Source organism: Oncorhynchus masou, chromosome 7 (assembly GCF_036934945.1).
Source record: "Oncorhynchus masou masou isolate Uvic2021 chromosome 7, UVic_Omas_1.1, whole genome shotgun sequence".
NCBI lineage: Eukaryota > Metazoa > Chordata > Actinopteri > Salmoniformes > Salmonidae > Oncorhynchus > Oncorhynchus masou.
The window spans coordinates 12,358,764-12,383,015 of record NC_088218.1 but is presented as its reverse complement, the minus strand read 5'-3'; the positions used below and the strand labels follow the sequence as shown (position 1 = coordinate 12,383,015).

At 48.7% G+C, this 24,252-nt stretch overlaps 1 protein-coding gene across 1 annotated transcript; it reads left to right on the top strand.

Annotated features, from left to right (window-relative positions):
* LOC135543303 (protein jagunal homolog 1-B) lies at positions 1-3,202 on the top strand. Its single transcript, XM_064970476.1, has 3 exons — positions 1-137; positions 1,902-1,999; positions 2,175-3,202. The coding sequence occupies exons 2-3, from the start codon at positions 1,911-1,913 to the stop codon at positions 2,635-2,637; spliced, it is 552 nt and encodes a 183-aa protein (XP_064826548.1). The 5' UTR covers positions 1-137; positions 1,902-1,910; the 3' UTR covers positions 2,638-3,202.
* The last annotated feature ends 21,050 nt before the right edge of the window (positions 3,203-24,252 follow it).

Here is a 24,252-nt window from a genome sequence, read left to right as displayed (position 1 = left end):
CTGTCCAATCACAGATTGAATAGGCAACACTTCCGTATTGCACATGTCTACTGGAGAAAGGAGGAATGTCCAGCGAGTTTAGTCGCAATAAGTTTGTTAATTGAACGTGTAACGACTATTGTTGTACTGAACATACAGTAAGTATTACATTAACATATGTCTAGCAAACTAAACTTTAGCTGCAGTTGTCTGTTTTTGCAAATTGTCTACGGCAATGAGACTTAAGCTAGCAGTACCACTAAGTTGACTTGTACATCGTCCTGGATTGTAAATGAGGAAATGCATGACAAACGGAGATCATGCTTGCTTAGTACAAACAGCTGTTCGATTTAGAAACTGCATAATAATAGCTGATGATGCAAGCTAGCTTGGTAACTTTAAAATTGTCTGTGTGACTTTTTACATTTTGACTTGTAACGTTACATTGTCATGCATTTCCCCACTGACAGTCCAGGACGAACTGTGAGTATGCTTGTTTAGTTTACAAGCAGCAGGTCGTTTTATAAACTACATACTAATAGCTGATGGTGCTTGCTAGCTAACTAACTCGGTCTTAAAACTGTATTGGAATCAGATCTGTTGATGAATGTTTTAACACAAGGGCCTCTGGGCTCTTTCTAAATAGTCCACATGGGGGATTTAAATATTTTACTGGCTAACTAGAAATCATCCTCGCCTGGCCTGGCGTTATCTGAAAAGCCAGCAGAAGGGGACAGGAAAGCAGAGGGTAGCCAAGCTAGTGTTAATCTACATGCCCATGATCCTCATGTATCCACTCTCAAGTTCACTGGGTAACCTTTAGGAAAACTAGGAGGATCAGCTATGCTTTGTACAAGTCATTTCTGTATTTATGCCTCAACTAATCTATTAGCCTAATACGTAGACCTTATTCACCCAAGTCAGACTGTTATCTGTACTACCGCACGGCAGGCTGTACCTACTGCCAAGGGGACCCTGAACAGCTTCTACCCCTTAGCCAGAAGACTGTTAAATAGTTAACCAAATAGCTATCTTTTGAGTCATCACATACTCTGCAGATACTGCTTATTATCTATCCTGTTGCCTAAAGACTTTACCCCTACCTATATGTAAATATCTACCTCAATTACATTGACTCTTTATTGGTACTCAGTGTATATAGCCAAGTCATCATTACTCAGTACTGGTACCCCGTGTATATAGCCATGTTATCATTGACTCAGTACTGGTACCCTGTGTATATAGCCATGTGTATATAGCCATGTTATCATTGTACTCCATGTATTGACTGTACTGGTACCCTGTGTATATAGCCATGTTATCATTGACTCAGTACTGGTACCCTGTGTATATAGCCATGTTATCATTGACTCAGTACTGGTACCCTGTGTATATAGCCATGTTATCATTGACTCAGTACTGGTACCCTGTGTATATAGCCATGTTATCATTGACTCAGTACTGGTACCCTGTGTATATAGCCATGTTCTCATTGACTCAGTACTGGTACCCTGTGTATATAGCCATGTTATCATTGACTCAGTACTGGTACTCTGTGTATACAGCTAAGTAATTGTTACTTATTGTGTATTTATTATTTTTTATCTTTCTATTCTCTGCATTGTGGGAAGGGCTCGTAAGTAAGCATTTCACTGTTAGTCTACACTGTTTACAGAGCATGTGACTAATGCAATTCTTAATTCATTGGTGTTGCTCATTTCATACAAATTGTATTAGTTCTATTATTTTAAAGGCTAGTTGTCTAATGTAATTAGACTGCCATTAGGTTACAATGTCTTTGAGAGTGATAGCTTATGCTGTATACTTATCTGCAGTTGTGAAATAACTAATGAGCACTAATGAGCACCTTAGAAAGCTCTAACACAATGAATGACAGGTTTTACTTTGAGTTTTTTGGACAGGCGGTAACCATGGCTTCCCGAGCTGGACCTCGAGCTACTGGCACAGATGGAAGTGACTTTCAGCACCGCGAGAGAGTGGCCTCACACTACCAGATGAGGTTTGCTCTCATTTGAATGTTAATGCATTTTAGTCATTTAGCAGACGCTCTTATCCAGACCGGCTTACAGGAGCGATTAGGGTTAAGTGCCTGCATAAAACAAGATGACAGGTTTTGTTCACAGTGACCCATTTGAAACATCACATTCTTGTGCTTCTCCTCTCTTTCTCGTCAGTGTCGCCCTCAAGTCCGAGATCCGTAAGCTGAACATCGTCCATGTTCTGATCTGGCTCCTCTTAGCTGCCCAGGTGACAGTGAGCCAGCTGAACCTAGTGTCCCACAGTGTGGTGGCTGCTCCCTACCAGTGGGAGTACCCCTACCTGCTCAGTGTCATCCCCTCCCTCTTCAGCTTCATGGCCCTGCCCAAAAACAACATCAGCTACCTGGTGATCTCCATGATCAGTGCTGGCCTCTTCTGCATAGCGCCGCTCATCTACGGGGGCATGGAGATGTTCCCGGTGGCCCAGCAGCTGTACCGCCACGGCAAGGCCTACCGCTTCATCTTCGGCTTCTCTGCCGTGTCCGTCATGTACCTGGTGATGGTGATTGCGGTGCAGGTGCACGGCTGGCAGATCTACTACAGCAAGAAGCTGCTGGACGCCTGGTTTACCTCCACACAAGACAAGAAGAAGAAATGAGGATAGAGGACTAAATTATTTAAACAACTGACAAGGAATGACTATTCCTGCCTGCCACTGTCTGACACCACTTCTAGGCCCATCTTCCATCTATATTTGAATTCTACATCCCTATCTCGCCATCCCTAATTGATAGTTGTAGGACTAATTGGAATACTCAGCAGACTGTCCTGTCGTCTTCCTGGTAACCCTCTAACCTCTTCCTGGTAACCCTCTAACCTCATCTCCTGGCTCTGGTGCCTGTGGACAGATTAAGACTGGAGTTGTCTGAGACTCCAGGGTTTAATGTTGACCTGTTCTGCTGCCTTTAGAAACCGTCCTCTTTATGTCTCAGTCCTGATCTATGGACCTGGCTGCCATAATCTCTGAGGGATACAGTTGTGTCTTTGGCTATGCCGGATTAGGTGATATGGCATGCTGTTCTATAAAATCATTTCTCAGTAATTAATATTACCTGATTTGATCTAATCAGGTAAATAATTACCTAGAAAGTCAGGGAACCACAAATAATGTTTATAGAGCTGTTATCTTCCGAATAAACTCTTAAAGACCTGGTAATCTTTTACATCAATAGCAGTCCATATTTAATTGCCGCCTTATTCAGTCTCAACCAAGAATTTACAACTTTCAGATATCTTCACGAACCCTGGCTAACAAGTTGAATCAGCAATACAAAATGTGGTTTATTTATTTACTAAATACCTAAATAATCCCACAGAATTACATCTACACAGAATGGATCATACATTGATTAGAAATGTCATAAAGGATAACGTCCCTAGCGGACGGAACAGATATGACGGCAGGTTACATACAGAAAGGGGGCTGGGGAGCAAAAAGATTGTCTATCGGGCTGTAGGCAGCTACTCTATCGGAAATACGGAATCTTATGCATTCTAAATAACCGCCCATTTGGAAAAGGAAAATGCAATAAATATTTACACTGAGCTGCGCTTCGATCGGTTGGTCGTAGATGGGAGGCCGGGTTGTCCTTTGAAGAATGTCTGGTGGTAGAACGGCTACTTGGTAGTACCGTCGTCGTGTGGTAGGACTGATACTCTGTCCGTCCTCTCCTTGCCCACGTCTACAGCTGCTGCGCTAACACAATGGTTAGGAAGTATCACTTTAGTGAATAAGAGTTCAAAGTTCATGCCAAGTTGCCATACTTTAAGCTCATGCTATATTCTGGCTGGTATAGTCGAAATTCATCCTTCCGGTATGTAGGTCATCACCTTCAAATTGAAATTCGATGCTAATTTCGTTAGGTTCTTTCTGACGTTGGTTCTGTAGGTGGTCTTTGTCCTTTCAACGTGGGGACCTCAAGTCCGCACGTCCTTGGAACAGGAAGTTACATTTTCGTAAAGGGGCTTATATAGGGTTGGGAGAGAGGGCCGTGTTTCATAGTTTACAACCGATGTCTGTTCACATGGGCAGGGCCACTGAGTTGAGCATAGTTCACTCATGAAAACCAATTCTCTCATTTAGAAGCTAAAATTACATTTAATATTTTCACAAATAGTTTCATATTTAAACATTTAAACTGCACAACAATTCCATGTGAATCTGATAACTAGAATGTGTAGACTTAGATACATTTTATGTTGTCCTATCATCAGTAATAATGTCTCAGACGCCAACTGAGCTGACATCATTCATTAAGTACCAATGCATATTTTCAACTGGTTGGATTACTGAAATAGGGTTCCGTTTCCCACCTTTTGATGTTCCCAGACTCTGTTAACAAAGGGATTCTCAATAGTTACATCGGTAGAGTAGAGAGAGGAAAAAGGGGAGAGGTATTTATGGGGGTCATAAACCTCCCCCAAAAGGCCAACGTCATGACACAGTAGCATCAATGAAGACATTGTTTCAGACTATTTTTATCCAAACTATTTAGATTTATCGCTAAGCTGTTGTTTACCGACTGTCAATAGACTACTATCAGGTCTCAGATACAGTTGATAACAGTAGCTTTTGCTATCAACTCTACCATTTATTGGCAGTGATAATTACATCTCTCAAAGTACAGTAGAAAACATTTCTACACTGATGCAGACAATGAAACTGGAACAGCATGGATCATCTATGTTTATAGCAACTGGCACTATGTATCCTTGTTTATGTTGTTTACAGAGTTAATTAACTTTTATAAAGTCTCTTTACAACAGGGGGATCTCAGCACATCTGCCATTCCAACCTCCATTGACATAACTACCTCAACTACTTACACTCAAACTGACAGTCCAGCTACAGATACTCCAACTACTGCTGTCCAAATACTGGCACGCCAACATCTGACACTCAACATCCTTCACTTCGTAGACGTCTGTGTTTGGAGTAAAGGTATTCTAGAGTACTTTTTCCTATGGTTGCAAATGTGACATGCTGGTACAAGTAAAAGTAAAAAGGTTCAAATTAAAATTTTCAAATTTGCCTGAATTAAACTCACCAGCCACTAGGAGCACCACTTCTGGATGAAAGGAGGATACCTAGTCAGTTGTACAACTGAAATGTGTCTCCCACAGTTAACCCAAACCCTCTGAATCAGAGGTGTGGGGGATTGCCATAATCGACATCCATGTCTTCAGCTCCCGGGGAACAGTAGGTTAACTGCCTTGGTCAGTGGTAGAATGACAGATTTTTACATTGTCAGCTTGGGGATTCGGTCTAGAAATCTTTCAGTTACTGGTCCAACGCCCTAACAACTAGGCTTTCCTTGCTTGCTTATAGCCTTAGACCGCACTCAACAAGCTGAATAAGTGCCAGCATTGGTTTATAGTGGGAAATAGATGGCTAAGAATATAGATAGTGTGGTCTACAGCTTATCATGAGGTACTCTACCGCAGGCAAGCAATGCTTCGAGACTTCCTTAATATTAGACATTGTGCACCAGCTGTTATTGACAAATAGACACACACCCCCACCCCTTGTCTTACCAGATGTAGCTGTTCTGTCCTGCCGATGCATGGAGAAGCCAGCCAGCTCTATATTATCCGTGTCGTCGTTCAGCCAAGACTGTGAAACATAAGATATTACAGTTTTTAATGTCCTGCTGGTAGGATAATCTCAAACTGAGATCATCCAGTTTATTTTTCCAGTGATTGCACGATGGCCAATAGAACGGATGGTATAGATGGGTCACCCACTCGCCGACAAATTCTCACAAGGCATCCCGATCTCCACCCCCTGTATTTCTGTCTTTGCTTCACGGGAATAACAAGGACTCGGGCCTGGTCTTTGGGAAGCACTATATCCTTCGTGTCAGACTCATTAAAGAAAAAACATCTTTGTCCAGTTTGAGGTGAGTAATCGCAGTTCTGATATCCAGATGCTCTTTTCGGTCATGAGACTGTAGCAGCAACATTTTATGTACAAAATAAGTTACAAACAATGCAAAAAAACAAACATAGCACAGTTGATGGCTGCCCTTTACGGGCTCCGAACCCCCTCCAGCGCCAATATCATTATCCAAAACTACCAGGCAGTCTGAGGTCCTTAGCGCTCTGGAGCAGGTCTTCATCAAGGATTGCTCTGTACTTTGCTCTGTTCATCTTTCCTGACTGGTCTCCCAGCCCCTGCCGCTGAAAAACATCCCCACAGCATGATGCTGCCACCACCATGCTTCACTAAAGGGATGGTGTCAGGTTTCCTCCAGATGTGATGCTTGGCATTCAGGCCAAAGAGTTCAATCTTGGTTTCATTTTGGCAAACCCCAAGTGTGCTGTCATGTGACTTTTACTGAGGAGTGACTTCCATCCAGGCCACTCTACCATAAAGGCCTGATTAGTGGAGTGCTGCAGAGATGGTTGTCCTTCTGGAAAGTTCTCCCATCTCCAGGGGAACACTGTCAGAGTGACCATCTTGGTTCTTGGTCACCTCCCTGACCAAGACCCTTCTACACTGATTGCTCAGTTTGGCCGAGTGGTCAGCTCTAGGAAGAGTCATGGTGGTTCCAAACTTCTTCCATTTAAGAATGATGGAGGCCACTGTTCTTGGGCACCTTCAATCCTACAGAAATGTTTTTGTACCCTTCCCCAGATCTGTGCCGCGACACAATCTGGTCTTGGAGCTCTACAGACAATTCCTTCGACCTCATGGCTTGTCTTTTTCTCTGACATACACTGTCAACTGTGGGACCTTATATAGACAAGGTGTGTGCCTTTCCAAATCATGTCCAATTAATTGCATTTACCACCGGTGGACTCCAATCAAGTTGTAGAAACATGTCAAGGATGATCAATGGAAACCTGAGCACCTGAGCTCAATTTTGATTTCTTACAGCAGAGGGTGAATACTTTTTTGTAAATAAGGTATTTCTGTTTTGGTTTTCAATAAATTTGCAAAAATGTCTAAAAACCTCTTTTCTCTTTGTCATTATGGGTATTGTTTGTACATTGATGAGGAAACAATTGTATTTATTCCATTTTTGAATAAGACTGTATGGTAACAAAATGTTTAAAAAGTCAGAGGTCTGAATACTTCCCGAATGTTCTGTATATGGCTGCATGCATGGGCTCCTGAGTGGCACAGCGGTCTAAGGCACTGCATCTCAGTTCTATTGGCGTCACTACAGACCCTGGTTCGATGCCAGACTGTCTCACATCGTGCTGTGATTGGCCGGCGCACAATAGGCCCAGCGTCGTCCGGGATTGGCCGGGGTAGGCCGTCGTTATAAATAAGAATTGACTTGTCTAGTTAAATAAAATGCGAAACTACCAGGCAATGACATCATTCTGTCTTTTAGGACTGCCTGCGGTTGTGGTGTCCCTCACCTTAGGAATTAGTTACAGAGTGGATGATCCACTGGGTTACAGGCAGGAGGAATTGAGTCAATACTGTACTATACTACTCTGTACTGTACTACTTCTCTGTTCTCCTGTGGGCAGTACAGTATAATACAATCTGTTCACTCGGATATCCTCCAGATCTTTTGACTACCTCGCTTCTCAATTTTGAATAATTCTCTGACCATTTGTGTCTGGGTTATTGCTCCTAAAGGCCCCTTGGGAAAAATATTGAGATGTTAGAGACTTCTATGATACATATATAGGACACATGAAGTTGAATTGAGATGATCGTTTTAGCAGTATTCGAGAAGTATGATCAGCAGAGGAGTTCTCATCATTGTAAACCGTTGAGCTCATCCTTGCCTCTATTTTAAAGGAGCAATAATGATAAGTTCCTGAGACAAGTTTGAGACTTTTATTAGGCTAATGATCTTTGTCTGAGGGGATCATTTCAGAAATGTCTAAGTATGAGCCATAAAGGAGATCTCTACATTGAATGAGCAACGTCTCATCCTCGTCTCATTTATCTTAAAATTACTACAGAAGCTATACATCAGCTTGATTAATGAGATGAGACAATTGAGAATTTAATTTGTTAGCATTCATTTGCAGTATTAATGATTAGCTGTTCAAAACAAGAATGAAAACTGATACAGTTCAACAAATGTATTCAACAGTTCTTATTATATTAACAAAGCATCTCCCTTTTCATTCCCAGCACTCCCTTTTGCACACTGCTGCTACTTGCTGTTTATTATCTATGCATAGTCACTTCACCCCCTCCTACATGTACAAATGACCTCAACTGACCTGTACCCCCGCACACTGACTCGGTACCGGTGACCCCTGTATATAGCCTCGTTATTCTTATTGCGTTATTTTTTATTTTAGTCTACTTGGTAAATATTTTCTTAACTCTTCTTTAACTACACTGTTGGTTAAGGGCTTGTAAGTAAGCATTTTACGATAAAGTCTACACTTATTGTATTCAGCGCATGTGACAAATAAAGTTTGATTTGAGATTGGTTTCCATTAACTGTAAGAATGTAAATAAAATAAATATACAGCATATGCTCTTATACATATGCTCTTGTATTAGTTAAACCCCAAAATAATATTGTAGAGATGAAAATAGGCAGTTGTCACCCACCAGATGTAGTCAACAAAGAAGTCTAACCTACATGTGACAACAAGCACATAACAGTATGTTCTTAAGTTAACCTTATTGCAAATATGAACATTGTACACAAACAAAAATATTTTAGTCAGTACTCTGTCCTGCTCTGGTCCTACACTTGTTGATGGATGCCTTCATCGATTCCGGTCCAACCGTCCAAGGAAGCACATCGCAAGACGTAGACTGGAATAAAGTATATAAAACATTTCATGAATATTTTGACAAATAACACCTGACATTTCTACTCAAGGACTCACAGTATGCAAAACACAAACATCTTAAAAAACATTGGTGATTTTAGTTTGTTTTAGAGGTATTTAAGATAGTTTTCAGAAACTTGATTTGACTTGATTGCAGATATGAATTAGCATATAACATACGTAAATCCTTTTCATTCCCATCAATCCTAATTGGCTGTAGGCAGTGAAGTAACAAAGTAACTGAGCTTTGAGAAAATACTTAGAACTCCGCTGACCTTCTTCCGGTCCAGGACTCGCTTCCTCTCTGGGATCTTGCCATGGCATCCAAAGGCAAATGAATTGACACATTCTTCCACTGTGAAAAAACAGTCAAAAAGGATATGAAAGAGATGCAAGAAATGTTGCCTAGATGCCCGATGGATGGCAGCAAGGTGGAATGATGAGAGGAACATGCCACTGTCAGGAAACAACTCTTGCTCGCCGGAAGGCACCGATGGCTTTCTCTCCTGTAGCTCACAGTGTTGCTCTCCAACGATGTCAATGAGAGCGTGCAGCTCTCATATCTGGACTGGGTCTGAGAGGAGACAATAGCACATACAGGTCATTCATTATTATGTGTTCAAGGACCAATCACTCTTCCAAATGTAAAAAAAAAAAAAAAACAGAAATGGGGTTGGAGACCTTGTTCAATTCAACTTCACAAAATAAAGTTTGATAGGTGACATGATATTAATGACTTACCTATTCTCAAAATGACTTCCTCCATCCTTCCCTTGTCACACAGGATTCTTTCAACCTCATCCCTCATCACATAGCGGCTGGTGTGTGCTGTCCCACTGAGGCTGGTGCGTTCCATCCAGTGAGGGTTTGGTGCGTGCTGTCCCACAGGGACTGGTGAATTCCATCCAGTGAGGGCTGGTGCGTGCTGTCCCACTGGGGCTTGTGCATGCTGTCCCACTGGGGCTGTTGTGTGCTGTCCCACTGTGGCTGGTGCGTTCCATCCAGTGAGGGCTTGTGCATGGCTTTTTTTCAATCTGGTCTGGCTGCCCAATGTATTCAACAGTGGCCTTATAAAATGTGCCGTCTGACCACTTGGCTAGAATGGTGACTCCTGACCTAAGATCTTGCAGCTGTCTGATAGGAACTGCCTCTTCACCTAGAATATCAGATCTTTGGAAGATTTTTGCAGTGCATCCATTCTCAAACCTCACAAAAGCAAAATGTCCTGAAAGACAAATTGAAAAGAGGGAGAGAAACTGTTAAAGCCTAATGTCACTCAAAAGATCACTGGTTGAGACTTGAAAAGAGACACATATTTGCACATCATCATATTCTCCTGGTGCTTATCCTACAGGTAGCAGATATTCAAATGATTTCAGATTAGTGCAGTACTTACCAGAATGCTCATTTGGGTCCAATTCTGGAGACATATCCTGCACTTTCTTTGTGGAAAACCTTTGTCTCTATGGAGGACAATTCTTCTTAGCTGCTAACCCGGTTGTAGCTATATTACTGTAGCTACATGCAGCTGGCTGCTCAGAAATATAACAGCACGTTATCATTTTCCATTTTGATATAGCCCTGAAAATGATATATTACATATGTTATTATTTCACCTTGGGGTACGAAAATGTAATCGTTCACAGTGTATTCAGTTGATTATGATTCTTATCTTCTTAGCAAATTCAAACTATCTGTGGCAAGGATTTGCGTGGATCACTCATCGTCAGCATCAGCAAAGCAATGACCTCAATCTTAATTCCAATCGTTTTTCGCGTGGGTCTTTGACTGGAAATAAACGCGAAACAGGGTTGATTAGGTAGTTGCCAGGGAGAAAATATACGTTATGGTTTTGCCAGGGAGCTTGTACAAACTCACAGGGAAAAGTTGCGTTTGTGTTTGCAAGAGCTAACGAAGTAAAATAGCATTATCTTTTAGTATTAGTCATGCATGTTTATCACATAATATACTTCAGTCGAGACCCCCATGCATATTGAATTACAATATAACGTTTGCCTAGCTGGTAGCCTTAGCATTTCAGCATATGTGTGTACTGTATATAAGGGACAAAATTCCTAACAATTTTATTTGGTAATGCATATTAGTATTGCATCTTGAATAAGATGTATTAGCCTACGTATCTTGATGATAATTCTGTGAGTTGTGGCACTGGGCTAGCCATAATTAATTGTATCTCTATTAAATAATATTGGAGACTCAAAATGACAAGACCAGAGCCTGGAAGCTGATGGAGAAGAAAGATGAATAAAGACAATGCTGGGCCACTTAAACAACCAAGAAGGAATGCACATTTGGTGAGTGGCGTGGCATTGCTCAGCCATATTTCAACATAGCAGACACCCGCATGAATGGAATGCAAGCACCCCATCAGGATGGATCGACACACCAGCCCCATCAGGACAGAATACAACTGAACCATCAGGACAACGCACCCGCCCCATCAGGACAACGCACCAGCCCCATCAGGATGGATCGACACACCAGCCCCATCAGGACAGAACAGACCCGCCCCATCAGGACAGAACAGACCAGCCCCATCAGGACAGAACACACCTGCCCCATCAGGATGGATCGACACACCAGCCCCATCAGGACAGAATACAACTGCACCATTAGGACAACGCACCAGCCCCATCAGGACAGAACAGACCCGCCCCATCAGGACAGAACACACCTGCCCCATCAGGACAACGCACCCGCCCCATCAGGACAACGCACCAGCCCCATCAGGATGGATCGACACACCAGCCCCATCAGGACAGAACAGACCCGCCCCATCAGGACAGAACACACCCGCTCCATCAGGACAGAACACACCTGCCCCATCAGGACAGAATACAACTGCCCCATCAGGACAGAATACAACTGCACCATTAGGACAACGCACCCGCCCCATCAGGACAGAACAGACCCGCCCCATCAGGACAGAACACACCTGCCCCATCAGGACAACGCACCAGCCCCATCAGGACAAAGCACCAGCCCCATCAGGATGGATCGACACACCAGCCCCATCAGGACAGAATACACCGGCCCCATCAGGACAGAACACACCCGCTCCATCAGGACAGAACACACCCGCTGCATCAGGACAGAACACACCCGCTGCATCAGGACAGAACACACCCGCTGCATCAGGACAGAACACACCAGACCCATCAGGACAACGCACCAGCCCCATCAGGACAGAACACACCTGCCCCATCAGGACAGAACACACCCGCCCCATCAGGACAGAACACACCTGCTGCATCAGGACAGAACAACCCTGCCGTATCAGGACAGAAAACAGCGGCCCCATCAGGACAGAACAGATCTGCCACATCAGGACAGGACACATCTGCTGCATCAGGACAGAACACACCCGCCCCATCAGGACAGAACACACCTGCTGCATCAGGACAGAACACACCCGCTGCATCAGGACAGAAAACACCTGCCCCATCAGGACAGAACACACCAGCCCCATCAGGGCAGAACACACCCGCCCCATCAGGGCAGAACACACCCGCCCCATCAGGACAGAACACACCCGCCCCATCAGGGCAGAAAACACCCGCCCCATCAGGACAGAACACACCCGCCCCATCAGGACAGAACACACCCGCCCCATCAGGACAGAACACACCTGCTGCATCAGGACAGAACACACCCGCTCCCTCAGGACAGAACACACCCGCTGCATCAGGACAGAACACACCCGCTCCTTCAGGACAGAACACACCCACTGCATCAGGACAGAACACACCTGTCCCATCAGGACAGAACACATCTGCCCCATCAGGACAGAACACACCCGCCCCATCAGGACAGAACACACCCGCCCCATCAGGACAGAACACACCCGCCCCATCAGGACAGAACACACCTGCTGCATCAGGACAGAACAACCCTGCCGCATCAGGACAGAAAACAGCGGCCCCATCAGGACAGAACAGATCTGCCACATCAGGACAGTACACACCCGCCCCATCAGGACAGGACACATCTGCTGCATCAGGACAGAACACACCCGCCCCATCAGGACAGAACACACCTGCTGCATCAGGACAGAACACACCCGCTGCATCAGGACAGAACACACCTGCTGCATCAGGACAGAACACACCTGCTGCATCAGGACAGAACACACCCGCTGCATCAGGATAGAACACACCTGACCCATCAGGACAGAACACACCTGCTGCATCAGGACAGAACACACCCGCCCCATCAGGACAGAACACACCTGCTGCATCAGGACAGAACACACCCGCTCCCTCAGGACAGAACACACCCGCTGCATCAGGACAGAACACACCCGCTCCATCAGGACAGAACACACCCGCTCCATCAGGACAGAACACACCCGCTGCATCAGGACAGAACACACCAGCTGCATCAGGACAGAACACACCCGCTCCCTCAGGACAGAACACACCCGCTCCCTCAGGACAGAACACACCTGCTGCATCAGGACAGAACACACCTGCTGCATCAGGACAGAACACACCTGCTGCATCAGGACAGAACACACCCGCTGCATCAGGACAGAACACACCTGCTGCATCAGGACAGAACACACCCGCCCCATCAGGACAGAACACACCAGTCCCATCAGGGCAGAACACACCCGCCCCATCAGGACAGAACACACCTGCCCCATCTGGACAGAACTCACCCGCCCCATCAGGACAGAACACACCCGCCCCATCAGGACAGAACACACCTGCTGCATCAGGACAGAACAACCCTGCCGCATCAGGACAGGACACACCCGCCCCATCAGGACAGAACACACCCGACCCATCAGGACAGAACACACCTGCCGCATCAGGGCAGAACACACCCGCCCCATCAGGGCAGAACACACCCGCCCCATCAGGACAGAACAAACCCGCCCCATCAGGACAGAACACACCCGCCCATCAGGACAGAACACACCCGCCCCATCAGGACAGAACACACCCGCCCCATCAGGACAGAACACACCCGCCCCATCAGGACAGAACACACCCGCCCCATCAGGACAGAAAACACCCGCCCCATCAGGACAGAACACACCCGCCCCATCAGGACAGAACACACCTGCCCCATCAGGACAGAACACACCCGCAGCATCAGGACAGAACACACCCGCCGCATCTGGACAGAACAAACCTGCCACAACACACCTGCTGCATCAGGACAGAACACACCTGCTGCATCAGGACAGAACACACCCGCACCATCAGGACAGAACACACCTGACCCATCAGGACAGACCACACCCGCTGCATCAGGACAGAACACACCCGCTGCATCAGGACAGAACACACCCGCCCCATCAGGACAGAACACACCTGACCCATCAGGACAGACCACACCTGCTGCATCAGGACAGAACACACCCGCTGCATCAGGACAGAACACACCCGCCCCATCAGGACAGAACACACCTGACTCATCAGGACAGAACATACTCGCTGCATCAGGACAGAACACACCTGCTGCATCAGGACAGAACACACCTGCTGCATCAGGACAGAACACACCTGCTGCATCAGGACAGAAAACAGCTGCCCCATCAGGACAGAACACACCCGCCCCATCAGGACAGAACACACCTGCTGCATCAGGACAGAACACACCTGCTGCATCAGGACAGAACACACCTGCTGCATCAGGACAGAACACACCTGCTGCATCAGGACAGAACACACCTGCTGCATCAGGACAGAACACACCTGCTGCATCAGGACAGAACACACCTGCTGCATCAGGACAGAACACACCTGCTGCATCAGGACAGAACACACCCGCCCCATCAGGACAGAACACACCCGCCCCATCAGGACAAAACACACCCGCCTCATCAGGACAGAACACACCCGCCCCCTCAGGACAGAACACACCCGCTGCATCAGGACAGAACACACCCTTTCCCTCAGGACAGAACACACCCGCTGCATCAGGACAGAACACACCCGCTCCATCAGGACAGAACACACCTGCCCCATCAGGACAGAACACACCTGCCCCATCAGGACAGAACACACCCGCTGCATCAGGACAGAACACACCCGCTGCATCAGGACAGAACACACCCACTGCATCAGGACAGAACACACCTGCTGCCTCAGGACAGAACACACCCGCCGCATCAGGACAGAACAAACCTGCCCCATCAGGACAGAACACACCTGCCCCATCAGGACAGAACACACCCGCTGCATCAAGACAGAACACACCTGCCCCATCAGGACAGGACACACCTGCTCCATCAGGACAGAACACACCTGCTGCATCAGGACAGAACACACCCGCTGCATCAGGACAGAACACACCCGCTCCCTCAGGACAGAACACACCCGCTGCATCAGGACAGAACACACCCGCTCCCTCAGGACAGAACACACCCGCTGCATCAGGACAGAACACACCCGCCCCATCAGGATAGAACACACCTGACCCATCAGGACAGAACACACCTGCTGCGTCAGGACAGAACACACCCGCCCCATCAGGACAGAACACACCCGCCCCATCAGGACAGAACACACCCGCTCCATCAAGACAGAACACACCCGCTGCATCAGGACAGAACACACCCGCTCCATCAGGACAGAACACACCCGCTGCATCAGGACAGAACACACCTACTGCATCAGGACAGAACACACCTGCTGCATCAGGACAGAACACACCCGCTGCATCAGGACAGAAAACAGCTGCCCCATCAGGACAGAACACACCCGCCCCATCAGGACAGAACACACCTGCTGCATCAGGACAGAACACACCTGCTGCATCAGGACAGAACACACCCGCCCCATCAGGACAGAACACACCTGCTGCATCAGGACAGAACACACCTGCTGCATCAGGACAGAACACACCCGCCCCATCAGGACAGAACACACCTGCTGCATCAGGACAGAACACACCTGCTGCATCAGGACAGAACACACCCGCCCCATCAGGACAGAAAACACCTGACCCATCAGGACAGAACACACCCGCTGCATCAGGACAGAAAACAGCTGCCCCATCAGGACAGAACACACCCGCCCCATCAGGACAGAACACACCCGCTCCTTCAGGACAGAACACCCCCGCTGCATCAGGACAGAACACACCTGCTGCATCAGGACAGAACACACCTGCTGCATCAGGACAGAAGACAGCTGCCCCATCAGGACAGAACACACCTGCTGCATCAGGACAGAACACACCCGCTGCATCAGGACAGAACACACCCGCCCCATCAGGACAGAACACACCCGCCCCATCAGGACAGAACACACCCGCCCATCAGGACAGTACAGGGACAGAACACACCCGCCCCATCAGGACAGTACACACCCGCCCCATCGGGACAGAACACACCCGCCCCCTCAGGACAGAACACACCCGCTGCATCAGGACAGAACACACCCGCTCCCTCAGGACAGAACACACCCGCTGCATCAGGACAGAACACACCCGCTGCATCAGGACAGAACACACCCGCTGCATCAGGACAGAACACACCCGCTGCATCAGGACAGAACACACCCGCTGCATCAGGACAGAACACACCCGCTGCATCAGGACAGAACACACCTGCTGCATCAGGACAGAACACACCTGCTGCATCAGGACAGAACACACCTGCTGCATCAGGACAGAACACACCTGCTGCATCAGGACAGAACACACCTGCTGCATCAGGACAGAACACACCTGCTGCATCAGGACAGAACACACCTGCTGCATCAGGACAGAACACACCTGCTGCATCAGGACAGAACACACCTGCTGCATCAGGACAGAACACACCTGCTGCATCAGGACAGAACAAACCCGCCCCATCAGGACAGGACACACCTGCCCCATCAGGACAGAACACACCCGCTGCATCAGGATAGAACACACCAGCTGCATCAGGACAGAACACACCCGCTGCATCAGGACAGAACACACCCGCTGCATCAGGACAGAACACACCCGCTGCATCAGGACAGAACACACCCGCCCCATCAGGATAGAACACACCTGACCCATCAGGACAGAACACACCTGCTGCATCAGGACAGAACACACCCGCCCCATCAGGACAGAACACACCCGCTCCATCAGGACAGAACACACCTGCTGCATCAGGACAGAACACACCCGCTCCATCAGGACAGAACACACCCGCTGCATCAGGACAGAACACACCTGCTGCATCAGAACAGAACACACCTGCTGCATCAGGACAGAACACACCCGCTGCATCAGGACAGAAAACAGCTGCCCCATCAGGACAGAACACACCCGCCCCATCAGGACAGAACACACCTGCCGCATCAGGACAGAACACACCTGCTGCATCAGGACAGAACACACCCGCCCCATCAGGACAGAACACACCTGCTGCATCAGGACAGAACACACCTGCTGCATCAGGACAGAACACACCTGCCCCATCAGGACAGAACACACCTGCTGCATCAGTACAGAACACACCTGCTGCATCAGGACAGAACACACCCGCCCCATCAGGACAGAACACACCTGTCCCATCAGGACAGAACACACCCGCTGCATCAGGACAGAAAACAGCTGCCCCATCAGGACAGAACACACCCGCTCCTTCAGGACAGAACACCCCCGCTGCATCAGGACAGAACACACCTGCTGCATCAGGACAGAAGACAGCTGTCCCATCAGGACAGAACACCCCCGCTGCATCAGGACAGAACACACCTGCTGCATCAGGACAGAAGACAGCTGTCCCATCAGGACAGAACACACCTGCTGCATCAGGACAGAACACACCTGCTGCATCAGGACAGAACACACCCGCTGCATCAGGACAGAACACACCCGCCCCATCAGGACAGAACATACCCGCTGCATCAGGACAGAAAACAGCTGCCCCATCAGGACAGAACACACCTGCTGCATCAGGACAGAACACACCTGCTGCATCAGGACAGAACACACCTGCTGCATCAGGACAGAAGACAGCTGCCCCATCAGGACAGAACACACCTGCTGCATCAGGAAAGAACACACCCGCTGCATCAGGACAGAACACACCCGCCCCATCAGGACAGAACACACCCGCTGCATCAGGACAGAAAACAGCTGCTCCATCAGAACAGAACACCCCCGCTGCATAAGGACAGAACACACCTGCTGCGTCAGGACAGAACACTCCTGCTGCATCAGGACAGAACACACCTGCTGCATCAGTACAGAACACACCTGCTGCATCAGGACAGAACACACCTGCTGCATAAGGACAGAACACACCCGCTGCATCAGGACAGAACACACCCGCTGCATCAGGACAGAACACACCCGCTGCATCAGGACAGAACACACCCGCTGCATCAGGACAGAACACACCTGCTGCATCAGGACAGAACACACCTGCCCCATCAGGACAGAACACACCTGCTGCATCAGGACAGAACACACCCACCCCATCAGGACAGAACACACCTGACCCATCAGGACAGAACACACCCGCTGCATCAGGACAAAAAACAGCTGCCTCATCAGGACAGAACACACCCGCCCCATCAGGACAGAACACACCCGCTGCATCAGGACAGAACACACCCGCCCCATCAGGACAGAACACACCTGACCCATCAGGACAGAACACACCCGCTGCATCAGGACAGAAAACAGCTGCCCCATCAGGACAGAACACACCCGCCCCATCAGGACAGAACACACCCGCTCCATCAGGACAGAACACCCCCGCTGCATCAGGACAGAACACACCTGCTGCATCAGGACAGAAAACAGCTGCCCCATCAGGACAGAACACACCCGCCCCATCAGGACAGAACACACCTGCTGCATCAGGACAGAACACACCTGCTGCATCAGGACAGAACACACCTGCCCCATCAGGACAGAACACACCTGCTGCATCAGGACAGAACACACCCGCTGCATCAGGACAGAACACACCCGCCCCATCAGGACAGAACACACCTGCTGCATCAGGACAGAATACACCTGCCCCATCAGGACAGAACACACCTGCTGCATCAGGACAGAACACACCCGCTGCATCAGGACAGAACACACCCGCCCCATCAGGGAAGAACACACCCGCCCCATCAGGACAGAACACACCCGCCCCATCAGGACAGAACACACCCGCCCCATCAGGACAGTACACACCCGCCCCATCGGGACAGAACACACCCGCCCCCTCAGGACAGAACACACCCGCTGCATCAGGACAGAACACACCCGCTGCATCAGGACAGAACACACCCGCTACCTCAGGACAGAACACACCCGCTGCATCAGGACAGAACACACCCGATGCATCAGGACGGAACACACCCGCCCCATCAGGACAGAACACACCTGCTGCATCAGGACAGAACACCCCCGCTGCATCAGGACAGAACACACCTGCTGCATCAGGACAGTACACACCCGCTGCATCAGGACAGAACACACCTGCTGCATCAGGACAGAACACACCTGCTGCATCAGGACAGAACACACCTGCTGCATCAGGACAGAACACACCTGCTGCATCAGGACAGAACACACCTGCTGCATCAGGACAGAACACACCTGCTGCATCAGGACAGAACACACCTGCTGCATCAGGACAGAACACACCTGCTGCATCAGGACAGAACATACCTGCTGCATCAGGACAGAACACACCTGCTGCATCAGGACAGAACACACCTGCTGCATCAGGACAGAACACACCTGCTGCATCAGGACAGAACACACCTGCTGCATCAGGACAGAACACACCTGCTGCATCAGGACAGAACACACCTGCTGCATAAGGACAGAACACACCTGCTGCATCAGGACAGAACACACCTGCTGCATCTGGACAGAAAACAGCTGCCCCATCAGGACAGAACACACCCGCCCCATCAGGACAGAACACACCCGCCCCATCAGGATAGAACACACCCGCCTCATCAGGATAGAACATACCCGCTGCATCAGGACAGAACACACCCGCCCCATCAGGACAGAACACACCCACTGCATCAGGACAGAAAACAGCTGCTCCATCAGAACAGAACACCCCCGCTGCATCAGGACAGAACACACCTGCTGCGTCAGGACAGAACACTCCTGCTGCATCAGGACAGAAAACAGCTGCTGCATCAGTACAGAACACACCTGCTGCATCAGGACAGAACACACCCGCTCCCTCAGGACAGAACACACCCGCCGCATCAGGACAGAACAAACCCGCCCCATCAGGACAGAACACACCTGCCCCATCAGGACAGAACACACCCGCTGCATCAGGATAGAACACACCAGCTGCATCAGGACAGAACACACCCGCTGCATCAGGACAGAACACACCCGCTGCATCAGGACAGAACACACCCGCTGCATCAGGACAGAACACACCCGCCCCATCAGGACAGAACATACCCGCTGCATCAGGACAGAAAACAGCTGCCCCATCAGGACAGAACACACCTGCTGCATCAGGACAGAACACACCTGCTGCATCAGGACAGAAGACAGCTGCCCCATCAGGACAGAACACACCTGCTGCATCAGGACAGAACACACCCGCTGCATCAGGACAGAACACACCCGCCCCATCAGGACAGAACACACCTGCTGCATCAGGACAGAAGACAGCTGCCCCATCAGGACAGAACACACCTGCTGCATCAGGACAGAACACACCCGCTGCATCAGGACAGAACACACCCGCCCCATCAGGACAGAACACACCCACTGCATCAGGACAGAAAACAGCTGCTCCATCAGAACAGAACACCCCCGCTGCATCAGGACAGAACACACCTGCTGCGTCAGGACAGAACACTCCTGCTGCATCAGGACAGAAAACAGCTGCTGCATCAGTACAGAACACACCTGCTGCATCAGGACAGAACACACCTGCTGCATCAGTACAGAACACACCTGCTGCATCAGGACAGAACACACCTGCTGCATAAGGACAGAACACACCTGCTGCATCAGGACAGAACACACCCGCTGCATCAGGACAGAAAACAGCTGCCCCATCAGGACAGAACACACCCGCCCCATCAGGACAGAACACACCTGCTGCATCAGGACAGAACACACCCGCTGCATCAGGACAGCTGCATCAGGACAGAACACACCTGCCCCATCAGGACAGAACACACCTGCTGCATCAGGACAGAACACACCCACCCCATCAGGACAGAACACACCTGACCCATCAGGACAGAACACACCCGCTGCATCAGGACAAAAAAACAGCTGTCTCATCAGGACAGAACACACCCGCCCCATCAGGACAGAACACACCCACCCCATCAGGACAGAACACACCTGACCCATCAGGACAGAACACACCCGCTGCATCAGGACAAAAAAACAGCTGTCTCATCAGGACAGAACACACCCGCCCCATCAGGACAGAACACACCCGCCCCATCAAGGCAGGACACACCCGCCCCATCAGGACAGGACACACCCGCCCCATCAGGACAGGACACACCCGCCCCATCAGGACAGAACACACCCGCCCCATCAGGACAGAACACACCCGCCCCATCAAGGCAGGACACACCCGCCCCATCAGGACAGAACACACCCGCCCCATCAGGACAGAACACACCCGCTCCATCAGGACAGAACACACCTGCTGCATCAGGACAGGACACACCCGCCCCCAGAACACGGCACAGGACACACCCGCCCCATCAGGACAGGACACACCCGCCCCATCAGGACAGAACACACCCGCCCATCAGGACAGAACACACCCGCTCCATCAGGACAGAACACACCCGCTCCATCAGGACAGGACACACCCGCCCCCTCGGCACAGGACACACCCGCCCCATCAGGACAGGACACACCCGCCCCATCAGGACAGAACACACCCGCCCCATCAAGGCAGGACACACCCGCCCCATCAGGACAGAACACACCCGCTCCATCAGGACAGAACACACCCGCCCCATCAAGGCAGGACACACCCGCCCCATCAGGACAGAACACACCCGCTCCATCAGGACAGAACACACCCGCTCCATCAGGACAGGACACACCCGCCCCCTCGGCACAGGACACACCCGCCCCCTCGGCACAGGACACACCCGCCCCATCAAGGCAGGACACACCCGCCCCATCAGGACAGAACACACCCACTCCATCAGGACAGGACACACCCACTCCATCAGGACAGAACACACCCACTCCATCAGGACAGGACACACCCGCCCCCTCGGCACAGGACACACCCGCCCCATCAAGGCAGGACACACCCGCCCCATCAGGGCAGAACACACCCGCTGCATTAGTACAGCACGAAGGATGAACAATATTTAAAAGTCAAAAATACATTCTTATTCCCCTTCCTATGTTTTATAGCAGAACCTTCTTGTACCAGAAACATATTTGCATCAACATCTCATTTGCTTTTATCAAGTCTATGTGTGTTTTCTTGCAGTTAATACTGATAAGCTTGAGAGAGCATGCAACGGAACAGACTGGCCAGTGTTGGTCTAGCTAGTAGCATCTGATCAATCACAGGATGCATTGTCAGTGCATGGGCAGAGTGTGGGGTGCTGGAGCTGAAGATATTTCTCAAATGTACTGTACTACCAATATCAATGTGGGGCAATTGCTGTATAAAATGTTATAACTAGTACTGTAAAAGCTTTTCCCTATCAATGTTTGTATTGCATGCTTTTAACAATGGCAAATAGCAATTTTAAAAGTTGTAAAAAACTAAAAGAATGATCCATTGTGTTGAAAGGTTTCTTGTTTACTTATGCCACCCACCATGTTTACTTTATACCACATTATTCAAATCACTGGCATCCTGTTTTGTCTGTCACATTGTCCCACTAACTCATTAACTTGACCTCTATTGTTGGCTTGCTGCCAGTCTGGTGTTTCAAATCAAATCAAAGTTTATTTGTCATACGTGCTGAATACAACAGGTGTAGTAGAACTTATAGTGAAATGCTTACTTACAGGCTCTAACCAATAGCGCAAAAAAAGGTATTAGGTGAACAATAGCTAAGTAAAGAAATAAAAACAACAGTAAAAAGACAGTGAAAAATAACAGTAGCGAGGCTTCATACAGTAGCGAGGCTACATACAGACACCGGTTAGTCGGGCTAATTGAGGTAGTATGTAGTGTAGATATGGTTAAAGTGACTATGCATATATGATGAACAGAGAGTAGCAGTAGCGTAAAAGAGGGGTTGGCGGAAGGTGGCGGGACACAATGCAGATAGCCGGGTTAGCCAATGTGAAGCAGGAGCACTGGTTGGTCAGGCCAATTGATGTAGTATGTACATGAATGTATAATTAAAGTGACTATGCATACATGATACACAGATACACACAATTACTGCCGAACATACCCTCGTAAAACTGACCATCCTACCGATCCTTGACTTCGGTGGTGTCATCTATAAAATAGCATCCAACACTCTACTCAGCAAACTGGATGTAGTCTATCACAGTGCCATCCGTTTTGTCACCAAAGCCCCATATACTACCCACCACTGCGACCTGTACGCTCTCGTTGGCTATCCCTCGCTTCATACTCGTCACCAAACCTACTGGCTACAGGTTATCTACAAGTCTCTGCTAGGTAAAGCCCTGCCCTATCTCAGCTCGCTGGTAACCATAGCAGCACCCACTCGTAGCACACGCTTCAGCAGGTATATCTCACTGGTCACCCCCAAAGCCAATTCCTCTATTGGTCGCCTTTCCTTCCAGTTCTCTGCTGCCACTGACTGGAACGAACTGCAAAAATCACTGAAGCTGGAGATTCCCATCTCCCTCACTAGCTTTAAGAACCAGCTGTCAGAGCAGCTCACAGACCACTGCACCTGTTCATAGCCCATCTATCTACCTCTTCCCCATACTGTATTTGTTTATTTTGCTCCTTTTGCACCCCAGTATCTCTACTTGCACATTCATCTTTTGCACATCTACCATTCCAGTGTTTAATTGCCATATTGTAATTACTTCGCCACCATGGCCTATTTATTGCCTTAACTCCCTTATTTGACCTTATTTGCACTCACTGTATATATACTTTTTCTTTTTTTTTTCTACTGTATTATTGACTGTATGTTTTGTTCTTTCCATGTGTAACTCTGTGTTGTTGCATGTGTTGAACTGCTATGCTTTATCTTGGCCAGGTCACAGTTGCAAAGCTTACCTGGTTAAATAAAGGTGAAATAAAAAATAAAATTATAATTTCAACACAGTTTCGATGTGGTTTAGGTCATTTCAATGTAGTTTGATTCAAATAATCAAATCTTGAGTTGGTTATTTGAATTAACTGTGTAGTGCTTGGGCAAAAAAAACTAAACATGCACTGTACTGTACCTTCCCTGCTGCAACCAATAATGTTTTGCATAGAGACGGGGAATGCTATTGGTTGAGTGGTCTATTTTATTCATCCTGTCACATAGCTGACTTATTTGTGTGTGTCTTTACTGATCCT